The following is a 22,004-nucleotide window of genomic DNA, read 5'->3' as shown; positions in this document are numbered from 1 at the left end:
CTACTAGGGTAAAACTTGATCAAATTCCTCCTACCCTCACATCCCCCTCTGCATAGCCACCATAATTCGTAGCCTCCATAATTCGTAGTAGATGCTTGGTCCCAACAACTACGAATTACAGAGGTTCTAACCTAGTATTCTTTTCTTGCTGATGTGTGCACACTCTCATAGCATCTAAATTTGAAAATCTACTTTGTGAAAATAATTAATAACTGGTAATTTTGTGAAGTGAAGAACTACAAAACTTGACCTATTACAGACTATTTGCTGGTTGCACAAAAGCCAGTTAAGTTTCAATCATGATTAATTCCACGTATTTTCAAAAATGCCTTTTCTGATTGGTTCTCGTGGAATTGATCATGGTTAAAATTTAACTAGCTTTTATGCAACCAGGCCTATGTGTAACCATATCTAAATTTGGAGAGAAATATCACAAGATTACAATCCATGTCCTGTAGCTTTGCCTATGGCGGAGGGACACTAGACTACAATACTATCTGTTCAAAAACATTGAACATTCTTGAAATTGTATATTTCCATAGCAACAGATGATCTTTTTTACTTTCCTTGCCCTATTACCACAGATAAGGAAAGTATTGCTTTCCAAAAAAATTAAAGGTACCCTAATTTCATGTTTCCTATACGTTTCAAGGTCCCCTGAGTCCAAAAACATGATTTTTGGGTGTTGGTCTGTGTGTGTGTGTGTGTGTGTGTGTGTGTCTGTGTGTCTGTGAACACGATAACTCCATTCCTAATTAACCGATTGACTTGAAACTTTGAACTTAAGATCTTTATACCATGAGGATCCGACAATAAGAAATTCAATAAAATTCAATTCAAAATGGCGGATAATGGCTAAAAAACAATATTTTCCACGGTATTCTCGAAAACGGCTCTAACGATTTTCTTCGAATTTATACCCTAGATAGCTATTTATAAGCCCTATCAACTGACATGAGTCTCATTTCTGGGAAAATTGCAGGAGCTCCGTAATATTCCTAGAAGAATAAATTTTGTTAAATTTCTATCAAGATTTCCTCAAAAATGACTTGACCGATTTTTTCAAATTCATACCCTGTATAGTTATTCATCAGCTCTATTAACTAGCATGAGTCTCCTCCCTGGGAAACTAGCAGGGGGTCCACCCCATCCCTGAGAAATTTACTTTGTAACCTCCTTCTCGTGCATGAGGTAGGTATGTAGAGCAGTTTATTCAAATGAACACATGTCGATATTTTATTTGTAGAACAGCTGTTTTGACAACTTTCAAAAAACCCTCAAATTTCATTATTCAAACGAAGAAAAATGTACTCTGAAAACAATAACAATAACTATCATTGTTTTAATTATTTAGCCGCCAATCGGCATAATGTTATTCCCCGAAATTATCCTCTTTTAAGAATGAGGCTTATGGATCAATGAGCAAGGAAACTTGTGTGAGTGTACCACACCAGACTTTTATTTTCTCAGAAGCGATGTGTTGCATCCAAAAAGATACACCAAGAGCTTTCTAGAATTACGTCCTTTCAGCACAACACAGCACAAATCACCTGACATTTGTTCAACATGCTTTCTCCATTGTTGGTGATATGTTGCAAGAATCCCTGTGTGTAGGGAGCTTCCTCCATCTAAGGATCTTGGGTATCTGATGTTTTTGCAAAGCCGTGAATATCACACTGCAAAACATATTTTTCAATGATGATGTACTCATTGTATGAATGAATGGAGAGTAAAGATAAGAAATGAATAAAGAATTATTGAATAAAGAATGGTATACATACGGTAGTTGAGAACTTGATAATTGTCAATATCAAGGTATTTGGTCTCTCTCACTCTGACCACAGGTTGGCCATCTTCAACTTCCAACCAAACCTCGTCTCTTTGCAGATGCTTAACTGTCCCAATGTCATATTCAGAGTTCGTCTTCAGGGTATGGTCATAGACAACCCTTAGGAATTGTGTACTCTGAAACATGAATGGTTCGTGACAGCTATCAATGAGAATCATTATAAATAATTAGGAGAATACTCAGTATAGAATAGCTCAGAAGAGAAAAAAGAGAAGCCCACATAACAGTCATTATGAAAAGAAGAAGAATAAAAAACAGTGCAGGAGAGGAAAAAAAATAAAAGAGGAAAGAAGAAGATGATGAAGAAGAAAACTGGAGAAGAAAGAAGAAGTAGAGAGGAGGAGGAAAAAGAGGAGGAGGTGTAGAAGGGAAAGGATGAGAAGGAGGAGGAGAAGATGAGGAGGAGGAGGAGGAGGAGGAGGAGGAGGAGGAGGAGGAGGAGGAGGAGGAGGAGGAGGAGGAGGACGAGCAGGAGGAGGAGGAGAAGGAGAAGAAGAAGAAAGAAGAAGAAGAAGAAGAAGAAGAAGAAGAAGAAGAGAAGAAGAAGAAGAGGAAGAAGAAGAAGAAGAAGTAGTAGAAGAAGAAGAAGAAGAGGAAGAAGAAGAAGAAGAGGAAGATGAAAAAAATGATGAAGAGGATGTGGAAGAAGATGCAGAAGAAGAAGAAGAAGAAAGAAGATGAAGAAGCGGAAGGCAGCGCTTGACCATTTGGCATAATGGTCGGATTAACTGATAGGCCATATTAGGCGAGATGTTACACTGATAAATGATGTAAGGAAGATGCATGGAATTATTTTACCTGTTGTGCCACACCTCTGATAGTGCATTTCCATATTTTTGCTGAGAGATCATTGAAAACTCTGTCATGAACAGCTCTAGCGCCAGAAGTTAAGATAACTTTTTCATTTTGCTGTGGATCAATTATTGTGAAAGCTGGCAGAATCTTATCAGAAGAGTAGCTTCCCGTCTGCAATACGTCACAACTGCAAACATTCAATGAACATGATGATTATTTTCTTCATTCGACAGCAACACTGAAAATAAAGTAAAATTCTGGTGTGGCGCACTCACACAACTTTCCTTGCCGTTATGAAAATTACCTGACGCTAGTGTTCACGCGCCTCTCAAGTCTACTCTTCAGAGATCTGAGTCAGCTGGTGACAGGACAATAACGCTAGAGACACATGAGGTCTGCTATCTCTTCATAGTGAATAATTTTATAGAATCCACATTTGCCAACAGTTTACAATCGAATAATCGTATTTTCTCGAATTTCAAGCTTATTTTCAATTTTAGGTGAAAATTTTTGTTGGATCCTTATATTGTAAGTACCTGTTGAATTTCACAGTCTGGTTTGAAATCTCATCTCTGCCGATTTTTGAATCTTTGTATTTACGTGCTATTTTTTGTTTCCACCAATCCCAGCATTGCTGTTGTCAGCTGTGTGCTTTTAGCGCTCTCTACTTCCATCATGTGGCGCTCTCATCTACTTACATTCTTGTTGTGTAACTACGACTCTAATGGCGGAGTGGCATCTTCCCATCCCAGCATCTTCGGCATGACGTTCCTGATCCTCGATGACAAATGATGCAAGCGTCTTTGTTCATATCTTTGATTACCACATGGAATCAAATTTCATCAATCAGTATTCAGTGCAAGTCGTGTAACTTATTAGCGTGTATCACATAACAGTGATTTATTTCAACTACAAAACTTGTGTGTTGATTTCCTTTGTTTGACCCAAGCTATGCAAGCGTCCTATCAATTTCTTGATCAAATTTTCAAGATCAACTTTAATGCTGTGCTATTTTCCATTGAACTATTCAATTCATATTACATCAAATGTGCTTAGTAGATATATATCACCAATCCTGGAGCAAATGTCCCAGAACTGCCTTTAACCTCAAGGTCACCCAAAACGATCCCAACCTAACCTCAAGGTCACCCAAGACGATCCAATCTAACCTCAAGGTCACCCAAAACAACCCAACCTAACCTCAAGGTCACCCAAGATGACCAAACCTAACCAAGGTCACCCAAGATGACCAAACCCAACCTCAAGGTCACCCAAGATGACCAAACCTAACCTCAAGGTCACCCAAGACTACCAAACCTAACCTCAAGGTCACCCAAATAAAAAAAAAAAAAAAATTAAAAAATTATAAGAAAAGAAATTGAAAAAAATAGAAAAAAAATTAGAAAAAAATTAAAAAAAAATTAAAAAAAATAAATAAAAAATATAAAAAATTAAAAAACACATGAAATCGTAAAAAAATGAAAAAATAAAAAAAAATGAAAAAACACATAAAATCGGAAAAAATTAAAAAAAATAAAATAAAAAATAATTGAAAAAAAAATTAAAATTGGTCTGGGAGATGACTCATTTGCCAGGCTGGCCCCCACTCCACCTCCCTCTGTCACATGACCAATGGCCATGCCCACCAGCATTAAGGGACTCTAGCTCAAGATGGTCATGCAGGACCTGTCACTCTACATGGTCATGGAGACCTATCACTCCAGATCAATATGTCCATGGTAGACCTACTGGATCAAGATGTCCATGAGAGACTCTAGATCAACATGGCCATGCTGCTCTAGAGATCAAAATGGCATTGAAGATAGATATTTTCAACGATTCCCACTCCACCTTCGCCATGTTTAGACATGACATATTTAACATGGTGATTTTCAATGACCCTCACTCCTCCTGTCGCATGTCTGTATGGGCATGGTTGGGGGGTCATCCACTCAGTGATCAGTCAGTCAGTTCAATTACTGATCAGTCCTAACCTAACCTAACCTAACCTAACCTAACCTAACGTAACCTAACCTCAAACCTAAGTTTTTAGCCTCCAACCCAAATCCCCCCTCCCCCGCCCAAGGTCATCATCCCCCGTCGAAGGTCACAAAACCCAAGTTTTTAACCTCTAACCTAACCTTTTTTTCTGATTTTATGTGTTTTTTAATTTTTTTTTTTTCAATTTTTTTTCCATTTTTTTTTCGATTTGGATGACCTTGAGGTTAGGTTTGGTCGTCTTGGGTGACCTTGAGGTTAGGTTTGGTCATCTTGGGTGACCTTGAGGTTAGGTTTGGTCGTCTTGGGTGACCTTGGTTAGGATTGGTCATCTTGGATGACCTTGAGGTTAGGTTGGGTCGTTTTGGGTGACCTTGAGGTTAAAGGCAGTTCTGGGACATTTGCTCCAGGATTGGTAATATATATCTACTGTGCTTCATAACAAACACTACCATATTGTATTCTCCAGTTCCTGTTATTGTGATGCATTTTCAACTACCACACCCGGCCTATTCAATGTTTCAAGTGTTGAACTATTTCAAATTCTTTCAAATTTGTAAATCCATCTCCACATTTTGAATTATTTGAACTATTACCTTTGGCTTTTTTTGATCTTGTGCTTGAACATATTTCAACTTGTGTTCATACACATGAACTTTATCTACAAGTTTCTACAACATTTCAGTGATTTGACTTGCAGTATTTTGTCTGAGCTGGATATTCATTATACATAGTATGCTTTGTTAGACATTTACCTATTACATTCCAATGACTTGAACTCTATACATCACTTTTTCCCATCTTGGACCAAATGGATCATCTACATAATTTATGCTCACCTACCTGCCTTGCTGCTGATGCTATTTGAGGATTCCAACTACCATAGCAGTAGGCCTACTTTCTCATGCTGTTCATAGCTGTCCCAGGAGCCTTGGGGTCTGCTTCTCTTTGGAGTCTATTTAAAGAGCTGAGTGTGTTCATGTCTTTATATTTGATTATTAACTCATATTAATTGATTCCAAAACAAACGATATTTCCAATTGTTCATTTTAATATGAACCAAACTGAACTTGACTTCTATGACACATTGTCGGCTTTCACTATCCATAACTCCAATTGTTATCATGTATTATTGCAGTGAATTTATTTGGTATTTAATATTTAATTTATTTCAAGCTACAATATTTACCAATTGTTTATTTCAATATGAACCCAATTGAATTTGATTTCTATGCCACATTGCTGGCTTTTATTATTGCTCATGACTGCAATCATTATCACTACTTATTATTGCAGTAACTTTGTTCTGTAACTTATTCATATGATCTTTTATTCTGATTATTTTGTTTACACTAGTGTTTTATTGTCCGTTCAATTATTGTCAATTCTAGTAATCTACATATATAATATAGATGACCTACTCTATATCAAACTATCAATTTAAGTTAAATTGATTCAAATTAATTAGCACTCACTAAAATTATCAATTTTACAATAGAATTGTATGATTACAATAGAATTTAAAGCGTTAATATTGCATAACATTTATTCCAAGTCAATTAATCATTATATTTTCAATTTAGCTTACTTTAAATCTGCTGAGTGTATTTGTAACCATATTAATTTAATTAATATTTTTTCTCGAACTCTATGCTTTATCTGGAATAAAGATTTTTGAATTCCATTGTTAGTTTAATGATATTTTCATGTTATTGACAAATTTATTTTGCTTGACTATTGTATCAAATCTTTTGAGCCTATATAAACCCTTTTGTCAATTTCTATCAGACTATTATTTTATCTCAGCTATTTACCTTTATTAACCTTTATATGTCAATAATTTTCCTGCATTTTATGTACAAATGCAGTGGTCCTCCTTTTTTCGAACAAACTACCTTTATGTTGTATCTCAAGCATGTAGCTTCTGGAAAAGCACCAGGATTTGATAGTGTAAACCCAGAATTTCTAGTTAAATGTGGAAAATATGCAAAGGTATGGCTGGCTAAATTCTTCACTGATGTTATGCAAACTGGCAATGTACCCAAAGAGCTGAGGCAGTCAAAGATTATAGCAATTTTGAAACCAGGAAAACCAGCAAACTAAGCAAAAAACTATAGACCAATTGCATTACTGTCGGTGGTGTATAAACTACTGGAGAGGCTAATCTATAATAGAGTATGCCAGAAAATATTTGAAATCAAACCTGTTGAGCAGGCTGGGTTCAGACCAAACAGGAGCTGTGTTGATCAAGTTCTATCACTTACAACATGCATTGAAGCTGGTTTCCAGAAGAAATTGAAAACATCTGCTGCCTTTATCGATCTATCAGCAGCTTATGACACTGTTTGGAGAGAAGGTATGATCTATAAGCTCCTAAAAGTGATCAAGTGTAAAATAACAGCTCGTCTTGTGAATAATATGCTGAGTGATAGAACTTTCAAAGTCATCATTGGATCTGATATAAGCTCACAAAGGAAACTTAAGAATGGTCTGCCTCAGGGCTCAGTTCTTGCCCCTCTCTTGTTCAGTCTGTATATTGCTGACATGCCAGAAACCTTGACTAGAAAACATGGCTATGCTGATGACTGGGTATTATCAACACAGTGTAAATCATTTGAAGAGTCAGAGAAAATTCTTACAGATGACTTGAGAGAGATGGGTAGGTACTTTCGAAGATGGCGTCTCCAACCAAATGCCAGCAAAACAGAAGTTGCATGCTTCCACCTGAACAACAGAGAAGCTAACAGAGAGCTAAGAATTCAATTTGAGAATAGAAGCCTTAAACACAATAAGGCTCCAAAATATTTGGGCGTGATACTTGATAGGACACTTTCATTCAAAGAGCACCTAACAAAGACAGCAGAAAAACTAAAAACCCGAAACAATATTATGCAAAAACTTTGCGGAACATCATGGGGAGCTTCAGCATCTACATTACGCTCTACAGCCCTAAGCCTTGTCTTTTCAGCTGCTGAGTACTGTGCTCCAGTCTGGATGAATAGCTCTCATGTTCATAGGGTTGATGTTCAGCTAAATAACTCAATGAGAATGATAGGTGGTGTTCTGAAATCTACCCCTGTGGAATGGCTCCCGGTGTTGAGTCACATCCCACCCCCAAATCTTCGACGCATGAATGCCCTTACTAGAGAGTACAAGAAGATACAGGAAAATCGAAGCCTGCCAATACATGAGGATATACAAGATGCCAATCAGAGACGTCTGCAATCTCGTAAGCCACCGGTTAGGACGGCAATTACAGCCTTAGATTCAGGTTTCCGTATAACTGAGGCCTGGCAACAAGCGTGGTCAGCAAAGCAGAACATTGACATCCCATTTGTAACCAAAAGGCCACCAGGCTTCGATTTGCCTCGTAAAACATGGTCGGCATTGAATAGGGTACGAACTCATCATGGTAGATGTGCCTATCTGATGCATAAGTGGGGGAAGGCTGACTCCCCTTTCTGTGAGTGTGGAGCAGTCCAGACTGTGAGACACATAGTGGAGGAATGTCCCAGATCAGCATACACAGGTGCACATGAAGATTTCCTGGTGGCTAAACCAGCATCAATAGCCTACTTAAATACCCTGGAAGCATGCCTCTAATTTCCAGGTCAAAAGTGACTAAGATATTTTCATTCGATTTATATATGAATTTTCTATTGTTTTCTTTTTTTTTCGAATTTTGTGATCATAAATGTGTTGTGTATACTGCCATACGCTAAATAAATATGTTGTATCTGGATACAAATAATTATTTTCATTCATCCGCTTGCTCTCTGCAAGCTACCAGAACCCAGATACACCAGACCTTAAGTTCCGATTTTCAAGTCATTCCGTTAATTGGGAAATGAGATATCGTGTACACAGACACACATACACACACACACACACACACACACACACACACACACACACACACACACACACACACACACACACACACACACACACACACACACACACACACACATACATACAAACAGACCAATACCAAAAACCACTTTTTTGAATTCAAGGGGCCTTCAAACGTATTTAGGAAATTTAGAAATTGGGGAACCTTAATTTTTTTTGGAAAGCAATACTTTCCTTACCTATGGCAATAGGGCAAGGAAAGTAAAAATTGAAGGTATTAAAAGGAATGTATATTTTCAGCAAGCCAAGCAGGCAGAAGATAAAGTCTAGTTCAGTTGATTTACATATTTAACAGCAAAATTATTAATAACTGGCAGGTAACCCGTGCTCCGTAAGGGTCTTATTGTAAAACTTTACAAAGTGAAAACTTAACCTAATGAATTTTTCTTCTTTTGAGATCAGCTGGATGATCCCACAAAATTAATGCACTCGTTCACACTCTTTCATTACGGTATTGACAGATGACAAATTTTCCAGTTGTTTTTCCAAGGACGTATTCAATGTCCTTCAGCGAGTTGAGACCTAGGGTTGAGACCTAGTGCAATCGAATCTTCATATCATAAACCTACTTCGTTCCAAATTTCGTGAGAATCGTTACAGACGTTTTCGAGATCCGTTGAACATAAATATATACCCATATAACCACATAACCATATAATTATACAGAAATTGCTCGCTTAATGTAATAGGATCAATAAACGTGTATCAGCTACCGTCTACAGAAGGCATTGAGAAGACAGAGGATCAGCAACGTTGGTCTCCTATCTTCCTCCACTTCCATTATAGCGTGAACCTCACTCTAGCAATGGAAGTTAAAATAATAAATAGGGTATCAGATCCACAACATGAAAAATTGTATTTTACTTTCTCAAACAATGTAAATCTATATAAATATATATTGAATAAATGGAAATTGTATTAATAGTAGTGGAATAATCAGTTCACAGGAGATAATTGTATGAAGACGAAGCGATGCATTCATTATTATCATTATTATTATTATTATTATCATTTCATCCACTGACCACCTGTAAAAGGGATATAAGGATATGTCAATTGTCATTAATCAAACAGTAACATGTTATCTATCTTCTCAAACCTCCATCTTGAGGTTTGTAAAAATCTTTGTATTCCTCCACTGAGTAGGCACATATGGATAGCAGCTCTTTTTTCAATAAAAATCTGAAAGCTTTACTCGACTTTTTTTTATGTAAGATGGCAATAAGTTGTAACATCCGGATACCTGAACTCCTTACCCCTCGTCGCTCATACATAGTACTACGGTGTGCATCATATCTTAAATTATTCCTGTATCTGGTCGAATATTGGTGGAATGTTTCTCCTGTATTAAATTCATTTATGTGTTTTTTTAAAAAGCAGATTGTTTCCAGAATATATAGGCTAGGTGCGAAGTGGGAGAATTCCAAGTTTTTTGAAATAGGGCCTACAACTGATTCGGATTGACTCCCCTATCATCATCCTCAATGCCCACTTCTGAAGTCTAAACACCTCCACTACACTGCTAGAATTACCCAAAAAAATTCCATAGTTCAGGAGGGAGTGAAACAGGGCGAAATACACACTTTTAAGAGCCATCGAATCCAGAGAAGCCTTTAGGTTTCTGAGAATGAAAATTGCTGAATTTAGTTTGGTTTTCAGGCATTCCAGATGTGGTTTCCATGAAAGATCAGAGTCAATCACCACTCCAAGAACTCTAAAGCTCCGTACACATATTCGCGCTTCCAACCCGCACCGAGCACGCTCCTCCCTCGTACCGCCCTCGTACCGCCCTCGCATCGCCCTCGTACCACCATCGAACCACAGTCGCACCGCCCACGCACCCATCATGAACGTTACGGAAGATGTTAGCTCTTCTCGCGTTCCCCGGTCGAACGACTCTTGCTCGCCGGTCAATCATCAATCGCTCTGCTAGAGTGACGTTCGGTTGCGGAGCAGAGCGACAGTCTGTACGCACCTTTATACTACTTAGAGAATCTATATTATTGACTTCAATTTCAAAGCTACCCTCTTAGTAGTTTAGAAAGGTATTCCTTCGGTTTTTTCTTTGTTCAGAATTAACATATTAGCAGCTAACCATTTTTGTAATTTAATAAGTGCTGCTCTGCTCTCCAGTTCGGCATTGGGCTGACTATCGCTTTTTAGTAAAATACTAACATCGTCTGCACATAAAACACTTTTTGCTGGTTCAAGGTAAGAAGGTAAGTCATTTATATAGAGAACATTATTACAAGCTAGCAACTCATAATAATTTCCACATAATGGTGTAACAAGTACAGCCTGTAGCTTGATAAATTTCAATTAAAAATTTGTGCTTCATATAATTGAAAGATGATCCATAGCAGCTTACTTACTCAGCAATATCATTAGCATTTCCAATGTGAGAAACATGTCCAAGGTTGAATTTGATTGAATGACTTCCGGGGCCGATTTGCTTGATTATAGGTCGGGAGTCGGCATCATTCGGTCTTGTGTCCCTCACATTCAAGCCTTTCTCAGCTCCAGCGCCCATAATATGAACCATTTCCTCGCCTGACTTTTTCAGCAATGATGGTTCACTGTAGAAAATTAATAAATGCATAAATACTAATCAATCCATCATTTATTGATCATTACAAATATCTTAATGATATATTACTATAGTGAGGTCCACGTTATAATGGCAGTGAAGGAAGATAGAACAATGTTGCTGAAACACTGTCTTGTAAATGCCTTTCATACACACTAGCTGATACAGAATTATTGATGTGATATCAACTGTTCATTCACGTTTAAAATGATCAATTATATTTCATTAAGCAAGAAATTATATTTTTCAATAATTTCAAAAAACTCTATAAAACAGTAATCAGGCCAGTAGTTACATATGGCAACGAAGCATGGACATTCACTGTAGCCGATGTATCCACACTTAGAGTCTTTGAAAGGAAAATCATCCGAAGAATTTTTGGACCAGTTGGGCAAGATGAAACATGGAGAATAAGAAGCAACAGAGAGATAAACAATATCCTCCAAAACCAGGACATAGTTCAGTTCATCAAATCACGAAGAATCAGCTGGAACGAGTAGAGGCGAGTGATGGAGGAAGCCAAGGCCCACCCAGGGCTGTAGTGCTAAGAAACAACAACAATAATAATTTCAAAATGAATATTCATAATTTAGATGAAATATTTTGTTAATATATTATTAATTCTATGTTGTACATTGGAATACGATCAGGCAACAGAGCAAAGCGAGAAAGATCTATCCACTTTGTTGAATGAAAGACAAGGATAGCAAAACCATTGCTAACCAAACACTGCCATTATAACGTGGACCTCACTATAATAGGTAAGCCATGCTCCTCCACATAGGTATAATAATTAGAAACTTGACAAACTGAAAACTTGACCAACTGAAATCTCGAAGAATTTTAAGTAGGTCAATAACCATGCTCGGTAAATTAAGAATTATTACTCCATTATTTCTATGATTCAATTATAATTGAATCATCAATAGATAAATGATTGTGATAATTTTTATAACTCACTTGTCTAACGTGTACTTGATTACATCACTTGGATCTCTTATGTCATTGAATGTATCGAATGTAAGACCTGGAACTTAAACAAATAATATGGTTAGTTTTATAATTATTAGGGCCGTTTGCACAGTGTAAGTTTAAGCTAAAGCTTAAACCAAATCTGGATTTTTTTGGTTTAAACAAAAATTCCGTTTGTGCAGTATCAGTTTAAACTCTGTATTGAGTTTAAACTCTGGGAATGTTTGAACCTCCAAAACAGGAGGTTTAAACCAAATGATTTGGATTAACTAGTAAGACATCTGTAAAATTTGATGGGGAAAAAGCTAATAGTCAATTATTTTTTGATGTTTACTAGTTTTCAAATGTTTACTTCTCGAATGAATAAACTCTACTTACCGAGACGTATGCTGTCATGGGGGTATCCGAATGAAAGGAGTCTAACCTCCACGATTTCCACCGACCATTGACCATTCTCCAAACGAGTTTTGAAAATTTTAACTCCATCATAGGACTCTAGCTCTCTTACAGGCACTAGAACCTTATTCTGTTTTCCACTCTGATAAAGATCATTCCCAAAGGATATCCCTGAAAGATAATGATTATTTTACCTCAATTCACTAACTTCTACAAACATTTCTGTAACATAACCTCTACAAGTGGTCTATTAGACTGTTAGTCTAGATAATAATGGACCATTAAAGTTGAAGCTCTATCAAATCCCTAAAACAGTATCACATTGAGGTACCTAATTTTTATCATTTGTATTTCTATGCCATAATGAATTTCGAATGTCCAGATTATTGATAAATATATTATAACTTATAACATTACATATATTTATATGTGTAATTTCTATCATTATTTGTATTTCTATGCCATAATGAGTTTCAAATGTCTAGATATTTATAAATATAATATTTCTATCTGACCATGCCAGCAAAACCTAAGTTTGTGCGCTGGCATAGGTACATATAGTACTAAAATGATAGAGTTTGTAAGAGAAAATGTAAAACACTTTTATGTCAACAAAAAGATAAATGTTAGAGAGTGAGGGAAGAAGAAGAAGGGAAGAGAAAGAAGGATGAAAGGCAAAAGAAGAATGCAAGGAGAAAGAGAAAGAAAAGGAAAAATGAAAAGTATATAAAGGTACAGATGTTTTCAATTACTACAAGATATTATTGAATTCAGCCTGCAATTTTATCCATTCCTCTATTACTTGCAAAGTTGACTTTGAGATCCTGTTTATGAGAAATTTTTCCGGTATACAATTGATCAATTTATGGCATATATGATCAAATTGCCACCTACACACAGTTTGGTCCGTTCGTGGTACAGGAAAAATGGTAGGCGAACGAAAACTGTACTTTTTTACAAGAGCTGTGAACAGATTTCTATTTTCATTCAGATACACAATTATATTATTTACAATAATTAAATCTCTGAAACAGTATCACGTTGAGGTAATTTCTATCATCATTTATACTTCTATGTCATAATAAATTTCGAATGTCTAGATATTGATAAATGTATGATAATTATTTTAAAAGCAAAGAAAGTTGCACTTCCGATTTGAGGTATCGTCTACTTTCTATATAGGACGCTTACTAACTGCAGATGATAATATAATGTACTGTACATTGGAGTTAATGTTCAAGAATTGGTTTCTTCAACAAACTCCTTTATTTAACTAATGAGCCGACCAAGGTCCATGGAAAATTGTCAACATTTCATCAAATGAACGGCCAATTATTAATGAAAGTTTACAACATTAATTCTGTTCAATATGCAACCTTCATTACCTACGAAAGGAGAGGCTTTTGTTCTGTAGAAGAATAAGTGTTACATAATTGAATAATAGATTTTCATAATAGTTGAGATTAAATATTGTTTTGCTAATTAATTATATCTCTACATTGTTGAAAAAGCGACCAGGCAACGTTGCGAGGTTGAAAAAGGATAGCACTATCTGCTGTGTTGAATGATGGACAAGGATAGCAACACCAATGTTAATCAAATGCTGCCATTATAACGTGGACTTCATTATAGGCCACTTCTATTGTCAGATCACTCTATTATTATATTGTGTAGCTACAATACAGAATGTTCTGAAAAAAGGTGCCCATAAGTCAGGGAGGAGAGAAGATCAGTCAAAAGAAGAAGAGAAGAAAAAATCTGGTGTGGTACACTCACACAACTTTCCTTGCTCATTGATCTATAAGCCTCATTCTCAAACGAGAATAATTTAGGGGAATAACATAATAACGATTGACGGTAACATATTTGAAACTACGATCAGACTACTGTATATGTCTATATATAATTGTTTTTCTTTGTCTAAATTGTGAAATTCGATGATTTTTTAAAAGTCGTCAAAACAGTTGCTCTACAGATGGAATACCTCGACTATGTGTTCTTTTTATAAACTGCTCTACTTACCTACCTCAAGCACGAGAAGGAGGTTACAAAGTGAATTCTCAAGGATGGGGTGGACCCCCTGTTAGTTTCTCAGGGAGGAGAATCATGCTAGTTGATAGAGCTGATATATAACTATACAGGGTATGAATTTGAAAAAAATCGGTCATGTCATTTTTGAGAAAATCGTGAAAAACATGGTCTTTTAGTAATTATCCGCCATTTTTCTAAAGAATATTACGGAGCTCCTGCAATTTTCCCAGAAATGAGACTCATATCAGTCGATATGGCTTATGAATAGCTATCCATGGTATAAATTTGAAGAAAATCGTTAGAGCCGTTTGCGAGAAAACCGTGAAAAACATGGTTTTTTAGTGATTATCTGCCATTTTTCTCAAGAATATTACGGAGCACCTGCAATTTTCCAAGAAATGAGACTCTTGTCAGTTGATAGGGCTTATAAATAGCTATCTAGGGAATAAATTTGAAGAAAATCGTTGGAGCCGTTTTTGAGAAAAACATGGTTTTTTAGTCATTATCCACCATTTTTCCGCCATTTTGAATTGAACTTTTTTGAATTTCTTATTGTCGGATCCTCATGGTATAAGGACCTTAAGTTCCAAATTTCAAGTTATTCCGTTAATTGGGAGATTAGATATCGTGTACACAGACGCACATACACTCATACACACACACACACACACACACACACACACACACACACAGAGACCAACACCCAAAAATCATGTTTTTGGACTCAGGGGACCTCAAAACGTATAGAATACATGAAATTAGGGTACCTTAAATTTTTTGGAAAGCAATACTTTCCTTACCTGTGGTAATATGGCAAGGAAAGTAAAAAAGTTGTAATTGAGCGACCACAGTCACAGAATAGATACAGAATGGAAACTGCCAATCAAATGCCTATCCAACTAATGCTTTTTACATGGTGCATACACTAGACACGTCACGTTCCAATCCTGGTCTTCTGATTGGTTCGCGGCAGTGAACGAGATTAATTGATCCGGATCAGTAAAGTGATCCGAAACTCCCATCAATACTATTACAATGCGGAACTTCCTAACAAGATGGTGAATTTTTGCGCCAGGGTACTAGCCGAGTTTCCATACTGTATGTACTCTGTGACGCAGTGAGGTCTGTTTTAACTAGAATTTTCTTTCGTCTGTCTGTATGTATGTAACACATTCACGGCCAAACGCGTTGTTAGAATTCTATGACATTTGGCAGGAGAATTCCTTTTTAACTGTGTGTCGATGTATACACAAGGTTTTTAGAAATTTTGTATTTTAAGGATTATATGAAAGGAAAAGGAATTTCTTCCTTACTCTGATATCACTATATATATCATCTACTCTGAAGATATGATTACTCAGACTATAGAATTAATTATAATCAATCAGCTGACAAGTGGATTATTCATTGCATTATTTAAACAGATGTCTGGAGAAGCCATGTCTATTTCTATAAGGCTCATGTTATACGAGCGCTAATGCTGCGTTAACACAGCGTTTTTAGCATCTCATCAACTGGGCAATAGTACTGTACTTTCATTGTGCGCGCTAAGAACGCTATGTTTAACTCGGTTTAGCGTTGCCAATGCCTAGAACAGTGTTTTCGCCACACTGCACAGAAAGCAGCTGTTTTCCAGTCCCTACGTAGATCTGAAAGACCTTGTTTGCAGACGACGTCAGAAAAGGGTTTTTTTTCCGGTCTAGGCCAGAAAGTTGTCTCTTTCCAGCCGCTCATGGAAGTAGTTAATAAGTCATCCACTAGATCGGGCAAGTGTCCACTTTCATCATCAGCTGAAGTCGCCATGATTTCAGTTCCAGTTTCAAATCAAACTAATTTGCTTCACAACCAGTTTTATTCAATTATTTATTGTTGATTAGTGCATTCCTAATTTTCAAAAATGCTTGAAGATGACTGTGGTATTCCAAGTGAAATTTTAAAAGAATCTGAAATCCTGACTACAAATCTTCTGCCACTAAAATCAAGAGATAGGTACGATAGCTTAACGAGTATTCTTTTTTTTTGTATTCATTATTTATTTTGTCAGCAATACCTGTAGTGTGGAGGAAAATATTGTTCGCACCACAGGCAAAAATGTTTTTCCAGCTCTCAATCTTTTCTAGTCCTCAGCCTACGGCCTCGGACTTGAAAACCGATTTCGAGCTGGAAAAATCTCATTTTCTGCTCTAGGTGCGAAATATACTATTTCAATCTATCTATGTCATGTGCCTCCTATTTTAAACTATATATATCATCTACTCTGGAGATAGGATTAATCAGACTATATTATTCGTTCATAATCAATCAGCTGACAAGTGGATTATTCACTGCATGCACTTCAAAGATGTCTGGAGAAGCCGGTGAACAGGTAACACCAGATACTTGTGGATGAGAAAACTGCGTGAGGTCTACTGTTCACAGAGCTGCTAGTTAACATAGGTCCGAAAATGCTTGGTTACCAAGTTATACAAATTGAAAGATTTTGTCTGAATTTCAGTTCCCCTGCTGAAACGAAGCCCTATGGGTAGGCTGTTAATTGAAAACATTTGTTCAGTGGAAAATATTTTGTGTTTATTGTATATTTAACATAGTAAATCTGCTTCAAACCTTGAAGCTGTGCAAAGGCAAAAAATAAACTTTCTACTCGTGATATTTTTCAATTTTTTTTGATTTGTATAATTATCATCAAGCTATCAAAATGAAAAGGTTTTCTCTAGAAAAAAGTTTTTTCTGATCATTACTTTTATATGAGTGCCTAAAGTTTAAATTTTTGGGACAGAACATTTCAAAATCGGTAAGAGGTAAATCCATGAGATTTGGAGGATAGATTCTTCATGGTATTGTTGATCTAGTAAAACAAAAATTTTCTGAAAATATTGATTTTTGAGAAAGTTATTCAATTTACTAAAAATAACCAAAAATAACTTTTGGTTGAGTTTTTTTTGGTAAATTGAATAACTTTTCCAAAAATTGATATTTTGAAAATGTTTCTTCTTGTACTAGGATCAACAATACCATGAAGAATCTATCCTCTAAATCTCATGGATTTATATCGTACCGAATTTGAAATGTTCTGTCCCAAAATTCAAACTTTAGGCACTCATATCTGAAAAGGTAATGATCATAAAAAAATGTTTTCCTGAGAAAACTTCTCCATTTTGATAGCTTGATGATATACAAATCGAAAAACTCTGAAAAATATCATGAGTAGAAAGTTTACTTTTAGCCTTTGCACAGCCTTAAACGAACTTGTTTTTCAGGACCAAGTTTCGCGTATTTCGTCACATATCTTGAAAATTACTGTAACTACAGGTCTGGAAACGGTTTTATTCAATTTTTCAGTTCATTTTACATAAAGTACGCTAAATTGTACATCTTAATTAACAGCCAACAAATACCCGTAGGGCTTCGTTTTAGCAGGGGAACTGAAATTCAGACGAAATCTTTCACCTTGTATAACTTGGTAACCGAGCATTTTCGGACCTATGTTAATTAGAACGTTTTTTCTTCTTTCGAAGCGAGGAATCAGGCCCTGACTTATGGACACCTTTTTTCAGAACAGCCTGTATAATTGGATCACTTTAATATTGGGCAGAATTACTAATACAACAAGGTAGTGAGTCTAAGAGAAGAGTGAATGATGCTTACTATGGAGCATCTCCATATTTTTCTTTGCACAAGTTCATAGAATGGCTTCCCAAATGTTTCTGTCTGCCTGTCTTCAGCAATTTGTTTCAAAGTATGAAAAGCGTTGTTGCTATTGACTTTCATGAAAACTTTGGTCTCCATGGGCCAACTACGTTTATCAGCTTCATTCCTCACTATTGTTGAATACGCATATTCCTCGCACAAGACCTCCTCCTTCTCGCTTTTAACAAAGAAAACATCATAGATAAACATCAAAGATAACATCATAGAATAATGCTAAACACATATTGAAATTATTCGTCGACCACTATATTACTCTAATATAATAAAGGAAAGAATCGGCTTATACATGTAGATGGAAAATTCTGAAATGGCGTATCATCACGTCTGAACTAGGTACTGAACTGATTAAATGGAAATTTTGAATATAGATTCTTAATTTACAGAGGATGGTTAAAGACCTACTTCAAGTTTTTAGTTTATAAAGTTTTTAATTCATCAAGTTTACAGTTTCCAGAGCCGCCAGTCAGAGTTGTATGGATCCACAGTCGTGGAGAAGAGATATTAGAACAGCATTGCCGATTCTCTGACTTGTCACTGCCTTCTATAGAAGGAAAGCTGATATCTGATGTAATATCAACTGTTTACTATTGTTTAATAGAATCAATTATATTTTATTCGTCAAGAAATATATTTTTGAATTATTGAATAATACATTTTATTATTGAAATGAAGTATTTCGATTATAAATTGTTAAAAAAACTAACTGGCAACGTTGCAGAGCTAGAAAAGGATTACGCCATCTCCTTTTTTGAATAATAGACAAGGATAGCAACACTAATGTTTATCGAATATGGCTATTATAACATAGACCTCACTATAGTTATCTAATCAAGATTTAAAACATCTTAATCAGCTTCATTGATGATATTGAACATTCCTGGCCTATTTTATCTACTAGATTATATTATCTGAAACAGAATGACCCTATAACGAACAAAATGAAAAAAAAACAATAAAATCTAGACCAAAAAACCCTCATTTCAAATTTCAGAAGTTGAACTCTCTTATTGAGAAGTTTCTGTATTTTATTACAATAGTTTATGGCATTTTATTAAAATACAAATGTATTTTATGACTCCTAAACTACTATTATTCTATTGGTTGTAATAAATTAAATTCGATAAGCAAGCAAAATCACTAATTGAAGGGATTTTATGGGTCTTGAGCAACAGCTGCTCTATTATCACCGGGTGCGATAGCAACAAATGAAAGATTAGATAACGGGTATACTGGCTAAAATTAGAACAGCCAAATAGAAAAGAATTTTTATTTGCCATTTATTATATTATATAAAATATTGGAATTTTGAGGTTAGGTTATAACACCTACTGGTTGGCAACCTAATAATCGATCAAGCCATGTAATTTGAAATCTAGCCAGACACCTTGGCAAATTTTTTTTATAAACAAATAGTATTCAACTAGAGGATTTGGTAACCACGTGGCAACTTGTTGTAAATGGAAAAACAACTTAAAAAGTTTTAAAAAATTTATTATTTGTAATGAGCATGTACAAAACACATAAAATAAATAAAAATATTGAGGAAGTATGATATTCAGTAGGTGCATGGATACATTTATGAATTTTGGATGAACCAATCAAATTGCAGTGGTTGATGGCGGCAATAATGAGCCGATTCAAATTTATCTATAGATATTTATATAAATGATAAGAATTCATAAGTTATCACTACTCAGTTTATGTATCGGATGTAATCCGAGTAATTATAAAATGTAATACCCAAGATATAGGTAATAACTTAGCAGATTGGCATGGACTATTTGATCTTTTTAATGGCATAGTAACTGAATATTTAAATATATGCAAATTTGTAAGTCGGAAGTATGATTGTAGAAAATAGGGGTGGATCAGGGCCCACTTGCTTGCCAGACGCTGCCTTGAAGCACCACTAAATTTTTATAGAGCACAAGTCTTTTTTGTTAAATTGTATGTTTGAGAGATTTAAAGTCTAAATTCATTAATTAATTTTTTATAAGACTTGGTGATGCTATATTAAAGCGTAAGTCACTTAGATATTTATTTATCCCCTTGGAGAAGACGACTTCAACCACCAGAAAATCCAGTACGATAGGAAATTCGGATCACCACCATCATCTTGGGAATTTTAGCACGTGAGTGAAAATTATCAAAATATATGAATTTAGTGCACCCTCAGTGCTTCGAGTGAAATAAGAATATAAAAAGCTAGCTTGTCGAAAGGTTATAAATATCGAAATTAATATAAAAACTTGTGCTAGTCTTAGAAGGTACAAAGAGCATATTTTATTGGTTAAGAGTTATATCAGATTTATATGTCTAAAGATGCACAGATGAAAGGAGTATTTAAATTTAATGTTGTAATATATATGTATATGCTCACTCAATCATTAATTTTATTAGCAAATTATAAAGATTTAAATGTAGCTCATGTTCACCAGATAAATTGATTTATCTAATTCCACCAGAGGCCGAACCTTAAGCCCTGAGAAAGATACTGAGATATATACAGATTATTATATTTGTGATTTATAATTATCAATTGATTATTTTTATTATTTTTTGAAAGAAGATATATTTGAGATTTTTGTCGACAAGCAGCAACAAGTCGATATCTGAATTGCATAAAATAAATGCATATGATTAATGATTCTAAAAAGCACATGGTAATGTTTCATGCTAAAAAACTAGGGAGCTAATCTGTGATACTTTCTTTTTGATATATTTTGTTAATATTTTTACTATTTTTGCTTGTTGCTCTATATATTTCTATATTTATTTATTCGTTGATTTTTTTGTGTAATATACATATTAAAAATTTTATGGTATATCCTTATTTGTTTCCCTACTTCCATGCATGACCAGTATCATTTTTATTTATCTAGTTGCCAGTATTGAAATATTAATAAGATTACCATCCGAATTTATTCTTCACCGAATAAGTTGGTTAAGACAGCAATATAATAGCATTGATAATCAAATCTTTGGAAATAATACGTTCCAGAGATTTATATAAATTGTCCAAGAGCAGAGAATTGCGGGAGCTCCTGGGCGAGCCAGTAAGAAATTGGTAATAATAATAATAATAATACACTAAACTTGGGTGGAAATTCAATTTTTCAAGCCAAACAAAATGTGATTAATTTACTTGGGGCATGCAATAGCAATCATCACACATATTTTATATGAGTTACAGGAAATCCCACTTGTGAAATCATGTACTCAAGTATCAACACTACAAATCAAGAAGCGAATATCAATTGCTTTTACTACATAAAGGAATACTCTATTTATTTACTTTGTCAGCATCTGACACAACATTTTAGATGAATTCGCCAAGAAAGTAGGAACGAATAGAGTTATACATTGGACAGCGTACTAAGAAATGTTCTATATCTTCTCTCTCACGAATATTACAAATAGGACAATTCGACATACAGTTCAATTTTGTACCTCTATTATTAACATACAAGTATATAGATGCATTAGTGGCCATTCGCAATTGAGTGATACAACGGACTTTGCCAATGGGCATTTGGAATCCAAGCTGCTCACCCATCTTGAAATTGGGATTAAATTCTCTATAGTGAGGGAAATTCATAGAGCTGAGTGCTGCTCCTACATCTTCCGCATACAAACTATCTGCATGATTTCTGAACAAGATTCCCTGTACAGCCTTCAACCTGTGAAAGAGGTAAGCTCTATCTCCCCATGCAATTACGATACCCTGATCACCTCACTTTTTCTGGAGAACGTACG

General features: G+C 35.3%; 1 protein-coding gene across 4 annotated transcripts in view; it reads right to left on the bottom strand.

Annotated features, from left to right (window-relative positions):
* Positions 1-22,004, bottom strand: part of LOC120349760 — a 117,857-nt gene that overhangs the window by 76,193 nt on the left and 19,660 nt on the right. Inside the window, exons 1-6 of one of the 4 annotated variants that reach the window (XM_039420367.1) lie at positions 18,186-18,321; positions 12,492-12,680; positions 12,102-12,174; positions 10,927-11,130; positions 2,648-2,831; positions 1,782-1,965 (exon numbers count right to left, since the gene is read on the bottom strand). In XM_039420367.1, coding sequence (XP_039276301.1) covers positions 1,782-1,965; positions 2,648-2,831; positions 10,927-11,130; positions 12,102-12,174; positions 12,492-12,680; positions 18,186-18,201 — 850 coding nt within the window. In that variant the 5' untranslated portion in view covers positions 18,202-18,321. Of the gene's footprint in view, positions 1-1,781; positions 1,966-2,647; positions 2,832-10,926; positions 11,131-12,101; positions 12,175-12,491; positions 12,681-18,185; positions 18,322-22,004 lie in introns of those variants that run through there. The other 3 variants (XM_039420366.1, XM_039420368.1, XM_039420369.1) reach the window with 3 other exon arrangements.

Source organism: Nilaparvata lugens, chromosome 2 (assembly GCF_014356525.2).
Source record: "Nilaparvata lugens isolate BPH chromosome 2, ASM1435652v1, whole genome shotgun sequence".
Classification (NCBI taxonomy): domain Eukaryota; kingdom Metazoa; phylum Arthropoda; class Insecta; order Hemiptera; family Delphacidae; genus Nilaparvata; species Nilaparvata lugens.
Note: the sequence above shows the minus strand (reverse complement) of the source record. Positions and strands in the feature narration are given on the sequence as shown.